Source organism: Sinocyclocheilus grahami, unplaced genomic scaffold (genome assembly GCF_001515645.1).
Source record: "Sinocyclocheilus grahami isolate Dianchi unplaced genomic scaffold, SAMN03320097.WGS_v1.1 scaffold141.1, whole genome shotgun sequence".
Lineage (NCBI taxonomy): Eukaryota > Metazoa > Chordata > Actinopteri > Cypriniformes > Cyprinidae > Sinocyclocheilus > Sinocyclocheilus grahami.
The window spans coordinates 75939-100903 of NW_015505320.1; the positions used below are offsets into that span (position 1 = coordinate 75939).

At 34.4% G+C, this 24965-nt stretch overlaps 1 pseudogene and 3 gene segments (V, D, J or C); all 4 read right to left on the reverse strand.

Annotated features, from left to right (window-relative positions):
• Positions 1-518: 518 nt before the first annotated feature.
• On the reverse strand, positions 519-1769 carry LOC107591406 (T-cell receptor alpha chain V region RL-5-like). The segment is given in 3 exon segments: positions 519-543; positions 1253-1652; positions 1730-1769. Coding segments are annotated over 3 exon segments (465 nt in total).
• Positions 1770-7169: 5400 nt separating this feature from the next.
• On the reverse strand, positions 7170-8773 carry LOC107591407 (Ig kappa chain V-I region Hau-like; annotated as a pseudogene).
• Positions 8774-17964: 9191 nt separating this feature from the next.
• On the reverse strand, positions 17965-18406 carry LOC107591439 (T-cell receptor alpha chain V region HPB-MLT-like; the record flags this gene model as incomplete). The annotated part of the segment is given in 2 exon segments: positions 17965-18263; positions 18367-18406. Coding segments are annotated over 2 exon segments (339 nt in total), but the record flags the coding sequence as incomplete, so codon positions are not given.
• Positions 18407-19356: 950 nt separating this feature from the next.
• Positions 19357-23901, reverse strand: LOC107591408 (T-cell receptor beta chain V region CTL-L17-like). The segment is given in 4 exon segments: positions 19357-19366; positions 21735-21855; positions 23427-23771; positions 23862-23901. Coding segments are annotated over 4 exon segments (516 nt in total).
• Between the last annotated feature and the right edge of the window lie 1064 nt (positions 23902-24965).

The following is a 24965-nucleotide window of genomic DNA, read 5'->3' on the forward strand; positions in this document are numbered from 1 at the left end:
TGGATATATATATATATATCTTCCACTTCTCTACCACTACAATAACATATAATACAATTATATGTTATTGTAGTGGTAGAGAAGTGGAAGAGATTTGCATGCCATGGTTAAAGCAACTTTTTTCACAAAGTCTATCAGGATCAATTTATAAGCCTATGAATCAATCCCTGTGGATTATGTATGGCCAAACATTCCAGTACTATTTATTTACAGGGTTTTTGTACAGTGTTCTTGTGTTTCCTGTCACTGTGGGCCTCAGAGCACAGTAGTACACAGCAGAGTCAGACACACGCACATCCTTGATCATCAGTGGAACTGTTTTTGATGTAGAGTTCAATGTTGCAGAAAATCTCTTCTTAAAATCAGGTTCAGTGGTGTATTGACCCAGAATTAATGTTGGTGATCTGTTTGGAAGCTGTTGGTACCAGAAGAGGTATGGGTTTGTATCAGTGGTAAAATAATTACACCCTACAATAACATGATCTCTTTCACTCGCAGTCATTTCTCCTGAAGACTGTTCAACCCTGTCCTGTCCCGAAGACACTGGAAAAATAGACAGAAAAAGTAAATCATTAGCATAAATTATTTGGAAGGTAAGTGTAAACATTTAGTAACTTATATTTAAGTAAACCTTTTTCTGTTTAATTATGCAGAAACAAATGTGCTTACCATCAAAAAGTACTATGAAGCATATAGAAATCAAAGTCCATTTAAACATAGTTGATGTATGAGGTAAAAGAACAGAAAATTCACTCAACTCTGCTTTCGAAAACATTGGGCACATCTCACAGAGTTGCTCTTTAAATGTTTGTATCATGTCACATTGTATGCTCATTACTCATAAATGGAGAGAGCAATGCTGACCCCTTGTGGATGAAGTTTGAAATTGCTAAACATTATGTTATTCTGCAAACCCTGAACAATTCTTTATAAAGGTAAGATTGGTATAAATAGTGTTTTTGAACAAACTCTTGATCATCACTATATTTATGTTATGCCTCTGTATAATTTAAAGCTATTTACTCACTAATTTTAATAACTGAATAAAGTAAGAATGAAGTAACTGAATAAATGCATCTAAAGTTGATTTTTTATGATTTTATGAGTTTGATCTCTTCTTTTAAGTGAAGCGTCTTTTAAGTGAATATTTGTATGTCTCCTTTTCTATTATGACTTTTAATGTTGTGAATGACAATCCACGTATATAATACTACTTTTTGCTGATTAGAAGCAACGTGTGTCCTTATGTTACCTATAGCAGATCTGGAGGTTGGATATGTGTGATGTAGATGCAATGCTGTGTGTCAGGTTTTTGTACAGTGTTCTCATGTTTCCTGTCACTGTGGGCGCCAGAGCACAGTAGTACAGAGCAGAGTCTGATACAGCAGCAGAGGAGATCTTCAGATCCACATGGATTTTCTCCCTTTTTTCAACTTTAACAGAAAATCTTGGATCTACATCAGACACCTCAGCTTTTTTTGCACTACCGTAGGTGAGTACAAGAAATTCAGGTCTTGATCTTCCATACTGACGGTACCAGTGGATATAATCTGTAGCTGCAGGTGAATGACTACAGGATAATGTAACATTTGAACCCTCCTCATAAACAACATCGGTGTTGTTTGGTTTGATGACATTTCCAAAGACCGCAGCTGAAAAAGAAAACATTTCTTCTTATTGAAATGTTTTAAATGAAACAGAAAAAAAATTAAATTCACCAAATTAGTACCTGCTGAGGCACAGAACAGAATAACTGAATGAAGATCCATTGTACAAGTGTTCACTCTGAAAAGAGTCAGACTGAAAGTCTCTGTGAGACACGGTTAGATCATGTCAGATCTGTGAACACTGAGTCCCTCCTCTCTGAGTTACATTATACCCAAGTTCAGTTCTATAAATTAAATTCTGATGTTCATTGATGCAGTTATAGTGAATCTCTGAGAACACTGCCATCTTGTGGCACATTATACCGACACAATGTGTTACACATAAACATTAACTGTAGGCTACTTTTGTATTGCTGTAATAAGCACTATTAGTATGCTTAATATACTTTGAAAGTCACATTAATTTAAAGGTGCCATAAAATGTGTTTCCAGAGGTGCACTTATAATCATAGTATGGTTTTATCATTAAAAAAATTGTCATAATTTAGATATAAATGGAAATTTTCCATCCTTTTACCCTTAGCACTTTGGTTTGAACGCTGAATTTAAACGCTGGTTTGAATTCAATGTAAACACCTTTGCAAATAGGGTTGCCACTTTCAGCGAGGCAAAATGGGACACCCATTCATTAATTTGCTTAAATTAGGACTACATTATTATGCAATTATTTGTCCCATTTTTTTCTAAATAATTTACCTATTTTTTTTTACTTTTTAAAATGCCAAATTGTCTGTTGTACAGACAGTAGATTAATGAAAGAGGTAGAGAAACACATTTGTGAATGAGAGAACTGTTATTTAAAGCAAGGAGGAGCTAGTGATCCTGAAATTAGATCAAATGAATATATGGTACATATTGCCATCACGTGGTTTCTTTTCTTTTCATTTCTTTTATTTTCTTTCTAAATGTACCCTTTTACAAAGTTATTATAACTTATTTTAAACATCGGTATTTGAATGCATTTGATCAGATTTTGTTCCCAGTGTCTGAGTTGATATTTTGGGAATGTAATTCTCTTGATTGTGATGTGTTCCAGTCTAATTTGTAGAAGGTTTTTGTACAGTGTTCTTGTGTTTCCTGTCACTGTGGGCTCCAGAGCGCAGTAGTACTGATATAGATGCAGAGGTGATCTCCAGATCCACGTGGTTTTCTTTATTGTCTTTAGTGACTTTAGCAGTGAATCTGGAATCTACATTAGACTTCTGATCTTCTTTTGCACTGTCTGAGATGAGCACAATGAACTCTGGAGGTGATCCGGGATACTGACGGTACCAGTGAAGATAGTATGCAGATGTATAACTGCAGGATAATTTAACACTTGAACCCTCGTCAGCAAACTCCTCTGTTTTGGTAGGTTTCATTTAATTTCCATACGTTGCATCTGCAAATGTAGATCAAATCTTTTATGAACTGTGTATTGCAATATACAATATAAAGGAATACACTTTATACATAATTTAGATGCAAATCACTAAACACTTCAATACTTACATGCAAAGACAGAAAGCAGAATGACAGAATGGAGATTCATTGTGTGTGTTTCTTATGCTCTCTCTAACAGAAGTTTAACAAGATCGCATCAGGTATCAGTGCTTTAAACCCCGCCTCTTCCAGAGAGCTCTTTGAGAGAGATGAGTCATTCGATTACTATTCATGTCCTATTGTACCCTCTTGTGGTTCCTTACTAACTCTGTCGTGTGATAGAAATCCTCAGATCTCAATATACAGAATATGATTTGGAATAATTCCTCATACTTGTTAAAGTTCTCTGTTTATATTCTTTGTTTAGATGTGCATATTATAAACACATAATGAATTTAGGTATGCAATTTATTTTTGGTGGTACTAAAACAGTTATTCACAGCAGCAAAAGTGACATGAATATGGTTAAAACATCCTTTATAATTGGGTGTATCAGGATTAACATAATGTAACATACTGTCGAGTCAGGTGGTCAGTGGGTTATATGTCTTGAAGCTTGTTCAACTTTGTCTTGTCCCCAGCACACTGGAAAATAGATTTACCCATTATTCATGTACTGACACTGAGTATCTCACAAAAAGATAAAGTGTAAATAATGAAATAATGTTCTTACCAAACTCATGAGCAGTGAAGAAAAAAGTAATAATCACCCACTTTGCCATTGTTGCTCTAAGTTAAAAAAGGAGAATATTTTAACAGAATTTCAGATCCAGGGGGCGTGGTTGGATCCACATCTAGGGGGTGGAGATTGGTAAATTAAGGGGTGGATATTGGTAGGTTTAGTGGTGGAGATGGGTGTGTTTAGGAATCAGGGGGTGGAGACAGGTAGGTTTAGGTATATGTAAGGTGGGATGAGTTGGATCTGGATCCAACCACGAAGTAACAGCGCATTGTTTGCAGTAAATATGAACATGGATTGACACGAAAATGTGGTAATTACACCATAAATGCACTCACAGTCAACACATACGGCTTTTTGGCTATAGGTTTAAAGGGAAAGAGCACTTTTAGATAAACAAGGCAATAATAGACGGCACTCGTAGGAAAACAATTAAGTTCTTTATGAACCGCAGGATTGCTTGTAATAAAGATTTCAATGCAAAGGGAAAGGCAGTAGGCCTAGAGCTGACTGTTTCTGTCAATGGTAAGTTTGTGATAATGTAAGAAAAGTAGTTTAAATGTTTTGCCACTTGCTTGAGCAACTTAATATATAAATCTATAAGTAAATGCAAAAGTAAAAAGCATTGAATAATGTGTTGCTTATATTTATTGTTTAAACATGTCTGTGAAAGATTGTATTACTGTACTGTGTAAAAAAAGAATTGCAATGCTGAAAAATCATTTTCAGTGACAATGTTTGGATTTGAAATCAAAATAATGGATAAATGTTGTGTTTGTGGTAAACAGCCACGTATCGGTAGCGGACTCCTGTGTGAAAGCTGCTTCCCCTCTCACAAGAGACACCTAAGAGGGGAATTTCCCCCATTTTCAAAAATGAAATTCAGGCCCTGAATAAATGTTTAAAAATCCTGATTGGAGCATCACTATAAATAGTTATAAATTATAAAAAGAAGGCATTAAAAATATCGGTATCGGTGATCGTATTGGCAGATACTGCTTTCTGTGATCGGCCTCAAAAATCCTGATCGGAGCACCCCTGATATGAAAGACATGAAAGTACCTGGATGAGCGGTGTGTTATTTGCTGTTGCTAATGACTAAAATTGTTATTGAGGAATAACACACCTTGGAATGTTGTGACTGACCAACAAGAACCCAGCCATGTAATAATTTAAACTAAATTCAGTTGTAACATATTCACAAACTGTAACTAATGTCAGATCAATGTCAGAATACATAAGAATTAAAATTGGGAATCAGGACATACTGGACATATTTAGTTTGCACTGAATGAAGAATTTGATTTATCACTGGAAAAATGTATTTAAGAGATGTGTGATGTACTGTAAGGAAGTTGGGAATTATTCTGCTATATTTTGTTTCCTTTTCGTTACCCTTTCAGTAACCACACACAGGTGTTTCCACAAGTTTAATAATATTGTGTGAATTATAGATTGTGGGCTTGATGTGACTTGCCATCAAAGTGAAAAATAAATTTGAGTTTTTGTACGGCTTCACACAGACTTTGTATCACTGGGCTGCTACTCTTAGAGCACAATAATAGAGAGCTGAATCTGACAGAGTTACACCAGTAATAGTGAGTTCAGTGGATGATTGTGATTCAGTCATACGAAACCTTCCACTACTTGATTGTGAAGAATATATTAAATATTGAAGCTCTTTGTTAGGATACTGTCTGTACCAATACACATAACCACTGCTTGTATATGAACAGCTGAGGGCCACAGTCTCATCTTCCTTTATGACAACAGCATCTTTGTTTGGCCAAATTTGGTCCGCAGTCATCGCACCTAAAATAAAAAAAATAAATTAATTAAAAATCTCAAATTATCTCATTAATACCACTGTAATAAAAATAAATCAATCAATTATACCTGAAATCGTAATTAAAATGAGAAACAGGTGTTTTTCCATGTTGACTAGGCCAGATCAGGTGTGTGTTAATGTTCTCTGTGCCCTGAGCTGTAGATCTGTGTTACTGTGAGTCTCTGCAGTTTCACACTCAAACACACTGGAACTTCCTGCTTTCTGTGTGACGATATCATCTACTGCTTCTCATGTTTTGCTCTGCCATTGGTTAAAGCCTTTGCAACTGCAGAAAAGTATAGATTATTTATTAAGCAGATGATTTTGAAGATAAATACAAAACATGAACAATTAATGAACCAATAATATTAACAGTGATATTATACATTTTGTATTATGATAATAGTTACCACAGTCAATGTCACAAATATGATTAGTGACCTGAAAAATATTTCTGAATCTTAAAAGTTTTATTTATTTAGTGTCATAAATGTTCTTGTTTTAAATATTTCAAAGTGTAAGTTTGTTCCAGATTTAAAATAGATTTTGAATCCAATAATCAGGTCCTCACTGCATATGCTTATGTGTTAGTTTAATGTTCACTGAAGAGCTGATCTTCAGGTGTTTTTGATTGTTGTGATGCTTTGAGGTTCATGCGATTGATTCAAGTTTAGAAGCAGTTCATTCCAACTACATTGAGTGTGAAAATTGCTGTAAGACGCTGTACCGTTCTGTGATTTTACCACAAAATTAGGAGTTTTGAATGTGCTTACCACAGGACATAATTAGATTCTTCTGTGTATTTGCATCTTCATCTACTTTGATTTGTTTCATCAGATTTCTGTTGGCCAAAAAAGTTAACAGTGCTTTAAATGAATGAATTCATTGGAGTACTTTGAAAGATCATTCTAATTCTAGAAACTATTTACCCAAAAATTACAATATTTATTCATTAGTTTTTAATAGTATAATGTCCTATAGTATTTACAGTATTTTGGTATCATATTATGGTATCATAAGAGATGTATCATAATAGCTGTGACAGTATACAGACAAAATCTATAATAAATGCATAATAATTTATAATAATAAATAAAATAGCTGAAATGTAATGTTTTTTTATTTATTTCTACATTTTTAACATGTCTGGAAACTATTTCTTATCACATTTAGACAGATGTTTCCACATAATTTATTAGTTTCTGTGTATAACAGACTGTGGTTTTGATGTGGTTCAGTTTCAAAGGGAAAAATGAATTTGAGTTTTTGTACAGCTTCAAAAATACTTTGTATCACTGGGCTCCAACTCTTAGTGCACAGTAATAGAGAGCTGAATCTGACAGAGTTACACCAGTAATAGTGAGTTCAGTGGATGTTTCTGATGTAGTCGACTGAAAGCGAGGTTCAGAAGGGGTCCCTGTACCACTCCATGAACGAGCATATTTCCATATTAAATACTGAGGTTCTTTATTAATATACTGTCTGTACCAGTAAAGTGTAACATAACTTCTGCTTGTATCATATGCGCAGCTCAGTGTCAGACTCTCCTTCTGTACTGATGACATTTGCACCCTTATTTGGCCAAATCTGGTCTCCAGCCGTCACACCTGCAAACATAAATATAACATTTTGCTTACATTTTAAAGCACACGTAGGTTGAATTCAGTCACATTACACTATTTTCATTAGCATTGGCATCAAAGAGTATTTTACCTAAAAAAAAAATATATATATATATATATATATATATATATATACAAACAAAACGAAATATTTAAGAGTGGCAAATAATCTCACCAAGACCAATTGTGAATATTGATAGAACCGCAACCAGACTCGTTTTTTGTTGTTATTTTATATACAATTAAAGAGGTAGAGCAACAGATGTGTAAAAGAGATATCTGCTAATTATTAAATAGAAAAGGAGGAGCTAATGATCCTGGAATGAGGCTTGAAATTATGAATATATAGTGCACTTCGCCATTTTATGGTTACTCAAAAGCATTACAAATTAAGTTTAATTTTCAAAGTAGGAAAAAAAAGAAAATACAATTTATTTCCTTATATTTTATTTTATTTTATATTAGCTTTATTGTTTTCAGAGCAGCAGAGGTGATCATATCCACATGGTTTTCTTTACTGAGTGTAGTGACTTTTTAAGTGATTTACATTCAAGTGTACACTTTGAATAAATAGTGTTAGTAATATTAAATGAAGTTCCAAATGTAGATTCTTGAGGAGCCTAATCATTCAGACCGTTCAAACATCATTACGAACCTATGTAAGCAGCTCTCATTGGACCGGCCCAGCATCAATTCTTCCGGCATCCCTCCACCTCCCCTTCTCCTCCTCTATTTCTGTTATTCTCCCTCTAGGTGGTACCCCAAATACACTTATAATCTATGTATATTACAAGTAGATTTATGGAAAGAAATTGTTTGTACACCTTCATCTGTGTCAGGTTTTTGTACAGTGTTCTTGTGTTTCCTGTGACTGTGGGCCTCAGAGCACAGTAGTACAGAGCAGAGTCTGATACAGCAGCAAAGGAGATCTCCAGATCCACATGTTTAATTTATTTTGTGGATTGTTTTTCTTTTCTGAGTTTAGTAGAGAACCTGGGATCTACATCAGATGTCTTAGTCTCTTTCACACTCTCTATTATAAGCACAAGAAATTGAGGAGCTGATCCGGGATACTGACGGTACCATTGAAGTGATTGTGCAGAGGAATAACTGCAGGATAAAGTAACAGTTGAGCCCACTGCAGCAGATTCCTCAGTGCTGTCTGCTGTGATTTCATCTCCAAAACTCACACCTGGAAAAGTGCAAAATAATAACTTTTCAAATAGTGTTTCAATTTGATTGATTACAATGATCAATTATTTGAAATTATACACATACAATAAATAAAAATACTATATATACAGGTAAATTTTAATGCTATATTGTCATTATAGTAAAAAAAAAAAACATTTAGGATGCAATATTTTACGTTTCAATTAAATAAAAATAATTTAGCATTTAAGATGAGAAAATTATTTATGACGATATAAAATGTGTATATCTTTAACATTAGAAATACAAATGCATGCAATACATAAAGAAATACACTTACATGTCAAGGCAGAGAGCAGAATGACTGAATTAAATATCATTGTATATGTGTGTGTCACTACAGCAGGACTGAGCTTTGTGACAGAAAATGTAACAAAATCATCTCAAATGGATGTGCTAAACTCCTCCTCTTTCATCCTTTTTCATTTTTTAACGGCAAAAAATGATTGTCAAATCTACACATTCTAAACCCAGCCATTACATATTTAGTAACAGGTCAATTTCTTTTAATTATATGTTAATATATATTATATAAAAGTATATGTTATTGTAGTGGTAGAGAAGTCATGTGTATTTGCATGCCATAAAGTTACTTTTTTCACAAAGTCTATCAGGATCAATTTATATGCCTAATGAATCAATCCCTGTGGATTATGTATGGCCAAACATTCCAGTACTATTTATTTACAGGGTTTTTGTACAGTGTTGTTGTGTTTCCTGTCACTGTGGGCCTCAGAGCACAGTAGTACACAGCAGAGTCAGACACACGCACATCCTTGATCATCAGTGGAACTGTTTTTGATGTTGAATTCAGTGTTGCAGAAAATCTCTTCTTAAAATCAGGCTCAGTAGTTCCCTCACCAAAAGTTAATTTATTTAGAATGAATGTTGGTGATCTGTTTGGTAGCTGTTGGTACCAGAAGAGGTATGGGTCTGTATCAGTGGTAATATATTTACACCATACAATAACTTGATCTCTTTCACTCGCAGTCATTTCTTCTGAAGACTGTTCAACCCTGTCCTGTCCCGAAGACACTGGAAAAATAGACAGAAAAAGTAAATCACTAGCATGAATTATTAGGAAGGTAAGTGTAAACATTTAGTAACCTATATTTAAGTAAACCCTTTTGCTGTAAAAGTATGCAGAAACAAAAATGTGCTTACCATCACAATATACTATGAAGCATAGAGAAATCAAAGCCCATCTAAACATAGTTGATGTGTGAGGTAAAAGAACAGAAAATTCACCCAACTCTGCTTTCAAAAACTTTGTGCTCATCTCACAGAGCTCGTCTTCAAATCATGTCACATGATATACTCATACTGACCCCTTGTGGATCAAGTTTGAAAATGCTAAACATGATGCAAACCCACATGATGAACGATTCTTTATAAATGTAAGATTGGTATAAATTGTGATTTTGAACAAATGCTTAATTACCACTATATTTATGTTATGTTTCTGTATATTTTAAAGCTATTTGCTCACTTATTTTAGTAATAACTGAATAAAGTAACTGAATAAATGCATCTAAAGTAGATTTTTATGATTTTATGAGTTTGATCTCTTTAAATATGGCTGTTTTATAACATGTTATAAAGACTCAGAGAAGCATCTTATAAGTCTTTGTCTTCTTTTCTGTTATGACTTTTTTATGTTGAGAATGACAATCTATGTATACTGCTTTTTTGCTGATTAGAAGAGTGTTCCCTGTTGTAGCTAGCAGATATGGAGGTTGGTCATGTAGATGCAATGCTGTGTGTCAGGTTTTTGTACAGTGTTCTTGTGTTTCCTGTCACTGTGGGCTCCAGAGCACAGTAGTACAGAGCAGAGTCTGATATAGATGCAGAGGAGATCTCCAGATACACAAGTTTTTCTTTGTCTTTGGTGACTTTGGCAGTGAATCTGGAATCTACATTAGACTCCTGAGCTTGTTTTGATCCATCTGAGATGAGCACAATGAACTCAGGAGCTGATCCGGGATACTGACGGTACCAGTGAAGATAGTATGCAGATGAATAATTGCAGGATAATATAACACTTGAATCCTCATCAGAAAACACCTCTGTTTTGGTTGGTTTAATTTCATTTCCATATGTTGTATCTGCAAAAATATGGGAAATCTTTCATGAACTGGTATTAATATTGAATCTGTAGGTAATTTTGATTATTTCGTTTCAAAACACAAAACACTTTCAATACTTACATGCAAAGGCAGAAATTAGAATGACAGAATGGATCATCATTGTGTGTGTTTCTTATTCTCTCTCTAACAGACTTGAAGTTAAAGATCACATCAGGTATCAGTGCTTTAAACCCCACCTCTTCCAGTGAGCTCTTTGAGGGAGAAGATCAGATCTGTTTCAAACACCACTGTGTCATTTGATTACAATTCATATCCTATTTTACCCCCTTGTGATTACTTACTAACTCTGTCATATAAATCCTCAGAACACAACTAATAGAATGATCTATATTATTCCTCATACTTGGGTTGTTATAATACTAAAGCTCTCAATAATTTGAATGCACAGCACTATGTAATTTATGTTTAAAAGTTTTTTATTTATTATTTATTATTATTTTTTTATTTATTATTCTACAATCATTATATCTGCACTGTTGTTTACTTTACTGGTTTGCACTCTATCTGCCATATGCCTTGTGCTTTATATATATATATTTTTTACATTTTACCTTATTTGTATATTTGTATAGTTGTATTTTGTATTTAATCTGTACCTATCTGTATTTATGTTATCTGTGTGCACCAAGGGTCTGAGAGTAACGCAATTTCAATTCTCTGTGTGTATGTGCTGTACATGTGGAAGAATTGACAATAAAGCAGACTTGACTTGACTTGACTTGTTATTGCTTTGGGACAGAAGTAAATAGCATGTGGATTTGCACTTCATCATATAATTGAACACTTCCTCTGTTTTTGTATGAGTGTTGAGTGTGTTTCAGTCACTGTGGGCTTCAGAGCACAGTAGTACACAGCAGAGTCAGACACACACAGATTCTTGATTGTCAGTGGAACTGAATCTGATGAAAATTCAGAGTCAAATCTCTCCTGGAACTGAGCGTCATTATCTTCACCTCCATATTTGTTTCTCCTCAGCATGTATTTAGGAAAGTCATTTTCTTTCTGAATGTACCAGAAAAGTTCTGGTTGTGGTGATGTTGTTTTATATTTGCATTGTAATGTTACTGATCTTCCTTCAAATTCAGCGATGTGTTGATCTGGCTGATCAACACGCTCTTCTCCATGACACTCTGTAAAGACAAAAAAATTAATAAAAAGCTGTAAAAATTTTTTTTACTTTTAATAAGGTTATAAAACAGTTTGAAGTAATCATGAAAATACATACTCCCCCACTTACCATGATAAACTGATGCAAAAATGAACAACAACAACATAAGAGTTATCATTTTTACATGTGACTGAAACAGGAGAAAAACTAAATCCTTAATTCAATCATTTGTTTCAGTAAAAAATAGGATTGTTCATGAAGAGGAGAGGTTAAACAGATAAGGGGAATGAAGAAAAAAAAAAGATTTTAAGTGGGTTGTGTATACTGCCCTCTTCAGGATATTATTGCAAAAAGATTTTAGTGAGTAAGTTTTGTATTTATTATTCAGTAGCACATGACAGAGCAATATTTAAGACCGTGTTTCCAATGTCAGCATTCAGTTATTGATAATCTTCAGTTATTAAGTGGTCAAAAAGTGGTTAATAAGCAATAAATGAATTATAACTACTGCATAAGTATAATTTAGTACAATATATCCCCTAAAAAATACAAAATATTAAATAAAAACCATTGTCAAACTAAAATATAGAATACCGTATCTATCTTATTGAAATTAAATAAAGAAAAATATTTTTTGACCGACACACTTTGTTGTTGTGGACTGTTTTTTTTTTTTTTTCCATTAGCGGAAGCTTTAAGTTAACATAGCAACAGGTAAGATTAAAATAAACTCAAACTTTAACTGTAAAATCAATTTCATATTCATTTATATGTGGCTGACAGTGACTGTACATTATTTCATACATAGATCGAAAGGACTATGTGAAAAAGGTCCTCCTGAACATTTGAGTCCACCAGTTTATGAAACACATTTGTGTAATACAGATACAATACAGTGTATCAGGTTTTTGTACAGTGTTCTTGTGTTTTCTGTCACTGTGGGCTGCAGGGCACAGTAGTACACAGCAGAGTCTGATACAGCAGCAGAGGAGATCTCCAGATCCACACGTTTGATTTCTTTTGTAGCTTTTGAATACAGACGAAGATCAGGCTCAGATTTACTTGAATATTCATTTACAAGAAGTAGGAATTCTGGTTTTGCTCCGAAATACTGGCGATACCACTGGAGAGAGTTAACATTGCCAGTGCTGCTGCTGTAATTACAAGACAGCGTCACATTTTTACCCTCAATAACATATTTTTCTGAAGACAATGGTTGTATTGTATCAGCAAAAGACGTTTCTGTGGAAAAGAGAAGAGTCCCAATTAATCAAGCAGCACATTAGTATAAAAGAGAAGCTCATTCTGATAACAGATCTGGATTTTATTTTTTCAAGTTTTTTCAGCTGTTTATTGATTTTTGTTGTTGTTGTTTTTTCATAATAAACATATTGATTAGATGAATAACTCTTACCCGTGAAAAGTTGAATTATCATCCAGGTAAAGACAAACATGATGTCTTCAGAGAGAGTGATGGCAAAAACAGTATTTTGAATAACTGTTTGACTCTGTCTCACACTCTCAGCAGTGTGAATAAACTCCACCCACTGCTGGAGTGTGTAATTTCTAAAAAATAGGAAATAAAATGTGTTAATGTGTGTACATTTAATGTTATTTTATTTTTAATAAGTAATTTATTATTAATATCAACATAAGAATGTATCAAGTGCATGTGGTTTTGCATTTGCTGAGGTTAATAAGTTGCTGAGGCTAATGGTCAAGCCAAGAATAGTGGAATTATGTAAACTAGGTTATAAAAATTTGTCATATTAGTAATATTTAATTTAAAAAATAAATGTATTACTAATTATGTCTTATCTTTTGAACCAGATTTGGTTTAGATGCAAACAAATGGTTTGGATGTTTTTCAAATGATATTGTTTACTAAATTATTTTATTCTACCAATGCAGAATATTTTATAGATGAGTTTTAATACTGACCTACATATAATTGTCTTGAAAAAATGAAGAAGAAAAAAAGATTATTAAAATGTATTAATAAGAAGGTAGGAGAAGGTTGAAATTAAGTTGTGTGTTGCACTGAAGTAACAATGAAATGTGATTGTCACGAATCCGGTCCATGAACTTTCCTTTTCATTGACTCTCGCACCACACAAACTGTTGCATAGCACCCCGGACTACATTTCCCATCATGCATTACTGATTGCACTCAGCACGAATTGCACACACCTGTTTACACTGATTGCACCCAGCTGTTTCATATCACTCCCTCACTATATAACACTCACTCTTATCCCTTCCCTCTGCCGAGTATTGTTCCGCATTTATCACTCCCCTAGCGATAGCGACTCTACAGAGCCCTCGTTTGTTGCCTTAGCCTTAGCCTTAGCCCTAGTCATTTGCCTTAGCCTTAGCCATTAGCCTTAGCCTTAGCCCTAGTCGTTTTCCTTAGCCTTAGCCTTAGCCCTAGTCATTTGCCTTAGCCTTAGCCTTAGCCTTCCCGGTTTCTGATCTTCGCCTGGTTCCCTGGATTCTCCCCTTTCGGCTTGCCCCTTTTGACTCAGTCTGCCGATTGTCGACCTGCGCTAGCCCTAGGACTATTCTTGTGTTTTGCCCTCCATATACCTGTTTGCCATCTGACCTATGCCTGCTGTATGACCACGTCTCTGTCTTCTCCACAAATAAAGCTTGCACATGGATCCGCAAGTCTCACGTCTCGTCAGCCCCGTAACAGTGATACTCTGTACATATTGTTATTTTATTTAATTAATTAATAAATGTTTTAGTTTTATAACATGCCTAATTTAGACTCACACAGGTATGACCACATATTTTATTACATTAAGAGCTGGATAGATTGTGGTTTTCACTAGATAATTTCAAAGTGAAAAGAGCTTCAGGTTTTTGTACACGTCTCATGTTTTTGATCACTGGGCTACTACTCTTAGAGCACAATAATAGAGAACTGAATCTGACAGACATACATCCGTAATAGTGAGTTCAGTGGATATTTGTGTTGTAGTCGAATGAAACCGATTATCAGAGGTGTCTTCATAACCACGTGATGACCTTGCATATTTATATAATAAGAATTGTGGTTCTCTGTTGTGATACTGTCTGCAGTAAAGACACACATAATCACTATTTGTACTATATGAGCAGCTCAGCTTGACAGTTTCTGTTTCTTTAGAAGTTTTTCTGTCCCTTTATCTGGCTCAATATTGTCTCCAGCCACCAAACCTGTCAACAATAAGCACATATGACCAAAATAGTAATAAACAAATAATGAAAAATAAACTAAATAATATTGCAAATACAATGGATTTTTTTATGAAACCAGCAATCAGTCAATTAAATCATATAGCTTTTGGGGTTTTATGTTTTAAAACTGTTCAGTTTCATCAGCCGTTCAGCAAATAATAATAATTAATTACATACAGTATATATAGTGCTTTTCTAGGCACTCAAATCGCTTTACATTGTCAGGGGGTATCTCCTCATTCACCACCAGTGTGCAGCATCCACCTGGATGATGCGACAGCAGCCATACTGCACCAGAACGCCCACCACACACCAGCTTATTGGTGGAGAGGAGACAGAGTGATGAAGCCAATCAGTAGATAAGGGGATTGTTAGGAGGCCATGATGATCAGAGGCCAATGCGCAAATTTGGCCAGGATGCCGATAATGTACCTGTTCCCATAATGAGAATCAGTATAAAGCATCTGTCCATGTTCTATCAGTTCAGTTCAGTTCTCTGTTGAGTCTCTCAGTGCTCTCAGCTGTAAGTCACTGCAGATCAGTCAGAAACACACACAGGAACTTCCTGCAACATACAGGCATGGCTTGCATATTGGACTGTTTAATTTCCCCACATTTGTCATGATCATGGAAATATCAACTGGTGAAAATATATTTGAAAAAATATTTTGCATTTGTATAGTCTCGCTATTTTTATATATTATATCATTTGAAATATAGCATTATCTCCACGTGAATGTGTGTGAACACTGCCGTCATGTGGCATAAATGATCCTGCCCCTTATATTGCACACGATAATCATTTGAGATGTTTTGATGTTTGCCACATTTAACTGTTTTCTAAACAATATTGTATCACAATATTGTAGGGATTTAATTCACTTACTTTTATACTGTTCCTTTGTTTTTGATTGCTTTACCAATAGACTGATTAAATGAGTTGTCTACATTTGATTTAGGTAACTGCCTGAGATTTATTCACTGTTCCTGTTATTTCTCTGACTTATTATTGTAATGGCTAGTTACCACTTTCTCATTGTCTTTTTCTCTTTCTCTGTGTTCCTCTCCTCTCCCATTGTAACAGGTTTTTGTAGGAAACTGATGTGTTTCCTGTCACTGTGGGCGCCAGAGCACAGTAGTACAGAGCAGAGTCTGATACAGCAGCAGAGGAGATCTTCAGATCCACATGGATTTGTTCCCTTTTTTCAACTGTAACCGAAAATCTTGGATCTACATCAGACACCTCAGCTTTTTTTGCACCAGCGAAGGATAGTACAAGAAATTCAGGTTTTGATCTTTCATACTGACGGTACCAGTGGATATAATCTGTAGCTGCAGGTGAATGACTACAGGATAATGTAACATTTGAACCCTCCTCATAAACAACATCGGTTTTGTTTGGTTTGATGCCATTTCCAAAGACAGAAGCTGAAAAAGAAAACATTTACTTTTAATGAAATCTTTTAAATAAAACAGAACAATTTATAATTAACCAAATAAATACCTGCTAATGCACAAAATAGAATAACTGAATGAAGATCCATTGTACAAGTGTTCACTCTGGGAAGAGTCAGACTGAAAGTCTCTGTGATACACAGTTAGATCATGTCAGATCTGTGAACACTTGAATCCCTCCTCTGTGAGCCACATTATACCCAAGTTCAGTTCTGTAAATTAAATTCTGTTGTTCTCTGCTGCAATTCCTAGTGAATCTCTGAGAACACTGCCATCTTGTGGCACATTATACTGGCACAATGTGTTGCACATGATAATCCATGAAACATAAACTATAGACTACTTTTGTATGAATAATTTTGTATGTAATAAATGTAATTTTGTACATAATAAACAGTATTAGCATGCTTAATATACTTTGAAAGTCACATTAATTTAAAGGACTTATAATTTTTTTCATCAAAAACTTTTTTTTCAAAAAAATTTAAATATTAATGGGCATTTTCTACCCTGAATTTAGATCTCGGATTTGGAAGCTCTGTTGGAAGGAACGTGTCTGCTGTGAGAATTCAATGTAAACACATGCGGAACTGTGTTGAAACATTTACTGTGATTTTACTATAACAGCTGCCAAAATTAACTAGATGTGATTAGAAGTGTTGATTATGGAATTTTATTTAGAACAACTCCTGTTCCATGAAAGGTTGCAGCGCTGCACTGTGGCAGTCATATCTGAAATACTTTTACCATAACTAACACAGTGAAAACATGACGCGTTGAGCAGTGTAAACTCTCATTGATTATAACAGGAGTTTTAGTGAAAATGTAGATTCATGCTGACCTTGAATTGACTGCTCCAGTGATTATAAAGAGAACAATCTTTGATTGCTTTCTGTATCTTAAATAATCACAATATAGATAACAGAGTTTCCACACTACTAATAGGAACAGTGTAAAGTTGATGGTTTAGTCACTGGATTCACTAATGCATAAACAGCAGTAAACCACTTTACGGTAAAGAACATTTGTACGTGCGTCCTTTCATATTACACCGATCACAGGTCATGATGGTTATGAAATGCAGTTTCAAATCAAGATTAGTTTAAAAAGTTTGCAAACCTTTTTTGCAAACAATAAGTCTTTCTTTGTCTAACAGCAGTATCGGTCTTGTGTTTGATGGACAGAGTTATTTAGAGCACACCTCTTTGATTACGTACGACGATGATGAGTTGTGAAAATTTTAATTCTCTCTATTTTAAATACAGGCGTTTGAGAAGGGTATAATTTTACATTTTGAATCTTGCACTATATTTTATTGTACAGTAACCTTTAAAATCATACATTTTTTATTTAATGAATTTTTTTATAAATGCTGTTAGCAATTACATTATAAAGTGTACTTTTCACTTACAGGACATAAAATCGTGTAAATGTTAGGTAAGGAGTGGATAAACACCAAATAATTAAAAATACTTACATTTTTGATTTTATGCATGTTATTGTTGTGGTACAGAAGTCAATACCACGGAGATTTGCAAGTCATGTAATTGAGCACTTCCTCTGTTTTTGTGTGAGTGTTGAGTGTGTTTCAGTCACTGTGGGCCTCAGAGCACAGTAGTACACAGCAGAGTCAGACACACGCAGATTCTTGATTGTCAGTGGAACTGAATCTGATGACACTTCAGAGTCAAATCTCTCCTGGAACTGAGCGTCATTATCTTCACCTCCATATTTATTTCTCCTCAGCATGTATTTGGGAAAGTCATTAGCTCTTTGGATGTACCAGAAGTGGTCCGGTTGTGATGAAGCGGTTTTATATTTGCATTGCAATGTTACTGGTTTTCCTTCAAATTCAGTGATGTGTTTATATGGCTGATCAACACTGTCTTCTCCATGACACTCTGTAAAGACGTTAAAAAATGTAATAAACTGTAAAAATTTAACCTATAGTAAGGTTATAAAACTGTTTTAAGTAATTACAAAATGACAAATTCCCCCACTTACCATGATACACTGATGCAAAAATGAACAACTTCAACAACATAGGAGTTATCATTTTACGTGTGACTGAAACAGGAGAAAATGAGAAATCATTCATTCATTCAGTCATTTGGTTCAGTAGGAAATAGGATGGTTCTTAGAAGGAGAGGAGAGGTTAAACATAAACAAAAGTAGGAGTGTGTGTATACTGCCCTCTTCAGGATTTTATTGTAAAGAGATTTTACCAGAATGAGTTTTATGAGAACATTCAATAATAGCATATGACAGAGCAATATTTAACACTGTTCCCAACGCCAACATTCATTTATTGATAATATTCACTTCTGACAAACATGTACAGTGGGGTTTTAAGTGGGAGAACTTGCACAATTGGTGGCTGACTAAATACTTTTTTGCCCCACTGTATCATTGTACTTACATTGTATTTACAATTGTGTGCATAGCCTACAGTATGTGCGGCGCAAAGATCACAGGTGATGTGAATGGTCCAATTCTGTGGAAATATGGGAGCTTTATGCAGTTCTGTGTACATAGATTTAAAGTGAACTTGGTTATTTGATCTTTTTTAATGTTTCAGAGTTTTTTTATGAGTGTTTCACCCTCAAATCCTACTGTATTTCTGCCTATCATTAGGAGACCATTGTTTTCTTTTATAGTCAGGTTTTTGTTCAGTGTTCTTGTGTTTCCTGTCACTGTGGGCTGCAGAGCACAGTAGTACAGAGCAGAGTCTGATACAGCAGCAGAGGAGATCTCCAGATCCACATGGTTTTGTTTTTCTGTTTTTCTGATATTAGTAGTGAGTCTGTAATCTACACCAGACATCTGAGTTTTTTTTTTACACTGTCTACGATGAGCACAAGGAACTCAGAAGCTGATCCGGGATACTGACGGTACCAAAGTAAAGACAATGCAGATGAATAACTGCAGGATATTTTAATATTTGAACCTTCAGCAGCAAATTCCTCTGTTTTGTCTGGTGTAATAGCATCTGCATTACTGGCACCTGCAAAGAAAAGCGAAATGTTAGTTTTAGTCTCAGATGGCATTAATATTATATGACTATACTGATACTGAAACATTGCAATTTCAGTAGTTAATTTACTTAGAGCACTTTTATATCCCACCAAATAAGACCATATGATTAATTAATGGCGTTTGGTCTCGTACTGTATCGCTTACCTTGTCAGTGTCGTGCGCTTTGCTTGGCCATTTGTTGAGATAAACAGGAAAGTGTGTTCAAGCGCCAGCAAAACAGTGTAAAGATATAGTCTTTGTGAGAAGCAGTCAATCAGCAGAAGTTAAAAGCAGCTTGAAAGTGTGTTTATTTCTTGTCTCAGTGTTTAGGCAGTTATCGTTGCTAGGAAACGTTTGTTTTGTTTACTGTGGAGACGTGCTGAAATGGCGTTTGGTCTCGTACTGTATCGCGTACCTTGTCAGTGTCGTGCCCTTTGCTTGGTCATTTGTTGGGATAAACAGGAAAGTGTGGCCAGCTGAATTCAATCTGAGTTTTGTTAAACGAATTAAAAAGAAGCTTAGTTTACCGCGGAAGCGGTCGTGGTAAGACCGAAGAGTGTAAAGACCATCGACTCTACCATGCGACTCCACCGGGCAGGGACACCGGCAAAGGACATAGGTATGGCTTTTTATCTCTCCTCTTTCCACTTCTGTTTCAGTTTTTATAATCTATTTCTTACTATGTGTCAGTAAGTTGTTGTTATTTTAGCATGTGCGTTTGCCTCAGTGTTATTTTTTTAGGATTACTGATGAACTTACGTACTTTGATTTGTATTAGTTATCTATTTTAGTTTTAGTTACAGTTGTAGTAATGTTGTCATTTTATTAGTTTTTTATTATGTCTATATAGGCTTTTTATTAAGTTTTACTTTTATTTATTTTGAGTTATTTCAGCACTTTAACATACAAAATGGAAATGAAATAATATATTTATATATATATATATATAGTATTTATAGAGTTTTAGCTTTTAGTTTTAATTACTTTTTCTTAATTGTAAGTCGCTTTGGATAAAAGCGTCTGCTAAATGACTAAAAGTAAAAGTAAAGCAATTATTAATTAACATACGTCATTGTGAAAATAGGCTAAATGTAGACCTAATGCATTAAAATGAAACTTACATGCTAAAGCAGAAAGCAGAATAACTAAATGGAGTATTATTGTACAGTTGTATATGTGTGCTTACAGTCTGAGCTTGAATGATCTTATGACACAGTCTCTGTCAGATTCAGCAAAATATCCTCACAGATATACTTCAAGCCCCTCCCTCACCAAAAAAAGGCAATACATTTAAGTATCATTTTGTCATTGCCTCCTTTTTGAATACAGTTGCTTCATAAAATGTTACAAAGACCCAGAGTAGTTTTCGGATTTATCTCTGATAATTTCAGTCATTGATTTGATTTCTTTTGTAGCTTCTGAATACAGACAAAGATCAGGCTCAGATTTGTTTCAATATTCAGTTACAAGAAGTAGAAACTCAGGGTTTGCTCTGAGATGCTGGTTTTACCACTGGAGAGAGTTAACAGTGACATATTCTGATGTAAAGACAACAAGAAATAAAGGCAAGTTACCAACTGCAGCTAGTAGAAGTAAATTCCTCAACCAGTTTAACATAGTTTACATACAGCTTCACATAAAACCTGCAATATTAGCGAAATATTATTCACAGTCTGAATTTATGATTATGATGAGCCAGTCTGAGTTTGGATTTCACTGTGTTTGCACAGGTTAAACACATATAGGAGGAGCTTGTATGTATAACAGGATACAGTTTTGCCTCAAGGTGGCAAAGATGTGCAATTACATTACTACTATTTAAAAAAAGAAAAAGCAAAACAGGTTTCCATTTATCATTTTTGACTTTTATTTTATTTATTTATTTTACTGATCACCTTAAATTAAAAGAAGAGGAAGTTGTTGAATAAACATAGATTAATTTAATATTGTATTCATGCAGGGAACTAATGACACATTAAAACTGAATATATTTTAATGTTTTCTTTCTGGTTTATTTTTATGCTGTAAATTAATCTACTTCACAGGTGTTGCCACAAACTTTATTACATTCAGGGCTGGATAGATTGTGGTTTTGATTATGGTTTTCATTATTAGTTCAAAGTGAAAAGAGCTTCAGGTTTTTGTATGACATTCTTCATGTTTTTTATCACTGGGCTACTCTTAGAGCACAATAATAGAGAGCTGAATCTGACAGACGTACATCAGTAATAGTGAGTTCAGTGGATGTATGTGTTGTAGTTGCATGAAACCGATCATCAGCAGTATTTGCAGCACTCAGTGATCGAGCACCTTTATATGCTAAAAACATAATTTCCCCATGTAGATACTGTCTGTACCAGTAAAGACGAACATCATTGCTGGTTGTACTATACGAGCAGCTCAGCTTGACAGTTTCGGTTTCTTTTGTGATAAAATTTTTCTCTTTATCTGGCTCAATACTGTCCCCGGACACCAAACCTGTGAACAAAAAGCAGAATATACAGTAAACCAAAAACATTTCCAACACAAGACACCGCACAAACAGTAAAAATTACTAAAATAAGTTTGTTAAAACATTGTGGAGATTTAGATTTTCCAAACTCCACTGTTTCTTCATTTTCTGAATAATTAATGTACCTGTTCCCATAATAACAATGATTAAAAAGCATCTGTCCATGTTGAATAAGATCAGCTCAGTTCTTGCTTGAGTCCTTCAATATTCTGCACTGTGTATGAGACACTGAAGGTCATAAAGACACCCAGAAACTTCCTGTCACATGATGCTGTTTGCTTTGCATACAAACTATTCAAATGATCGCAAGCTATCTATCTATCTATCTATCTATCTATCTATCTATCTATCTATCTATCTATCTGTACTTGCACATTGTGATTATCATTTAACACTTTTTATAGCATATGTAACCTACTATATTACTTGGAAAAAGTGGAGTGCATGCAAAGTGAAGGACAGTACTTTAACCTCCTGAGACCCTGTGACCTCATATGAGGACATTGTATTTTGGTGTATTTCTCTGAGACTATACATGCCAGTTTTAAGGATGGATGTCCTGTATAGAGTACATTCAGGGCTTTTCAGAGATACTAAATGTTTTGATGTTTCACTATGACCACTCCCTCTCATTGGTCTTCAGATATGTCTGATATTAATTTAGTGACACTTTTATGGAAATATTATAATATTTTGTAATTATAATTTAAATCTGTCTAATTTTTAAACTGTCTGTCATAAATCAACATCTCAGGAAAATGTTATGGAGTTTCAAATCAAAATATGACTTTCTGTTACGAAACAGGATGTTGATTTCATACATGTCCTCATATGAGGACTCTGGGACTAAAATCATGTTTATTAGCATTTTGGGAGACATAACAAATGAATAGGGAAAGAAATTATGGTTCAATATTCTATGAAATATTATATATTATTATGAAAATCTTGTCAAATATTACTCCCATTATTACACTTCTTTTTTCATTACATGTTGCCCCAAAAACACATTAATATGCAAATTAGATTTAGTTCATAGATACATTGTATATAATGAAAAAACCTGTTTATGGCCATTTTACACACATTTTGCAGAAAGAAAAATGGTATATCAAATCATTCTGTTATAACATAGTTATATATCTTTATACAAATTTTGGTAAAAAAATAAATCCTGAAAACTAAATATGTATTGTTGAAATCTATATAAATCTATTGCTGTTTAAAAAATATTGCTGGCAATAAAAATCTATTGTTTTTGCCTATGCATGTTCAATCATGTCTTTTTTTTTTTTTTTTTTTTTTATTGAGTCCCGATGTCCTCTACCAAGGACATAGCATAACTTATGAATGAAATATCGTTTATTCATTTTTTTTTCTTCTTCTTCTTTTTTTTATGCTCTAAACAATGTAAAGACGTGAAAAAAACTATTTTTCCTAAAAATCTTCTCTCGGGTCTTAAGAGGGTATGTTGTGTGAATGTCATAATGTCAATTTACTGTAAGACTGTATGATCTATATTCTTGCTCGCTCTCACTGGGTAAAGGGTTTTTGTAGAGAGCTGATGTGTTTCCTGTGACTGTGGGCCTCAGAGCACAGTAGTACAGAGCAGAGTCTGATACAGCAGCAGAGGAGATCTCCAGATCCACATGCTTTTGTTCCCGTTTTGTGAGTTTAACTAAAAGTCTTGGATCTACATCAGACTTTTCGGTGTTTGATGCACCATCAAAGATGAGCACAAGAAATTCAGGCGCTGATCCGAGATACTGACGATACCAGTATAGATAATCTGCAGAGGAATAACTACAGGATAATGTAACATTTGAACCCTCCTCAGCAAAATGCTCTGTTTCGTCTGGTATGACGTTTCCAGAGACAGCAGCTGAAAAAGAAGAGGTACATGTTTAATGACATCTGTTTTAATTAATCTAATCTTTAACAATATCGATAATACATATATAAATATGCATACATGCCAGACTGCAGAAGAGAAAAAGTGAAAAGACATCCATTGTGCAGTGCACTGTGATCATTGGACGACTGAATCGTTTCTACTCCAGTCTGATTTGATTAGATTGTGTCAGATCTGTGTAGACCCTCCTCTCTATTTACATTTCACTCCTGGAGAACAAGAAAGATACAATCAGTTACAATCACTAACGTTTTCTCCTGATTTTTATGCACTATGGATGGGTGTAACATGCTGTACTACAACAGAAAATTGATTTATGATGATTAGGGTCATTTTGATGAGGGTAATTAATTTTAGTTTTGATATTTTATAAAGAGCACAGTTTTGTTGATTGTATCATAGCAGCTCAGTATTATATGCTGTCCTTACACTCACAGGGAATATAATATTATTTAATTATATTTTTAGACATTTAATATTGTTTTTGCAACTTAATATATACTGTAAATAAATATTTTTGATTTCTCGAGCTGTACGCATGCATGTGCTCAACACTTCAAGTTTTTAGTGTGTAGTATGAAACATATTGACTCATTTTCATATATATTTAAGTATTCTCTTATAAATGTCCTCCTATAAATAGATTTGTATTCTCAGATGTGTCAGGTTTTTGTACAGTGTTTTTGTGTGTCCTATCCATGTGGGCTCCATGGCACAGTAGTACAAAGCAAAGTCTGTCACGTTAGCAGAGGAGATGTCCAGATCCACATGGTTTTGCTTTTCTTTGTTGTGTTTAGCAGTGAATCTGGGATCTACATCAGACTTCTTAGCTTCTGTTGCACCATATGTGAGGGTTACAAGGAATTCAGGAGCTGATCCGGGATACTGACGGTACCAGAATAAAGACAGTGCAGATGAATAACTGCAGGATAATGTAATACTTGAACCCTCAACTGCAAACTCCTCAGTTTTACTTGGTCTAATTTAATTTCCATACACAGTACCTGCAAAAGTAAATCAACGTTTACGAATGTGGATATTTTGATGACTCAGGTGTGATAAGTGATTCGTTCAGTGGTATGAATACTGTATGAATAATGCAACAAAATTAAATACAGGTAAAGACAAATAGCAGAATAATAGAACGGCGTACCATTGTCTGTG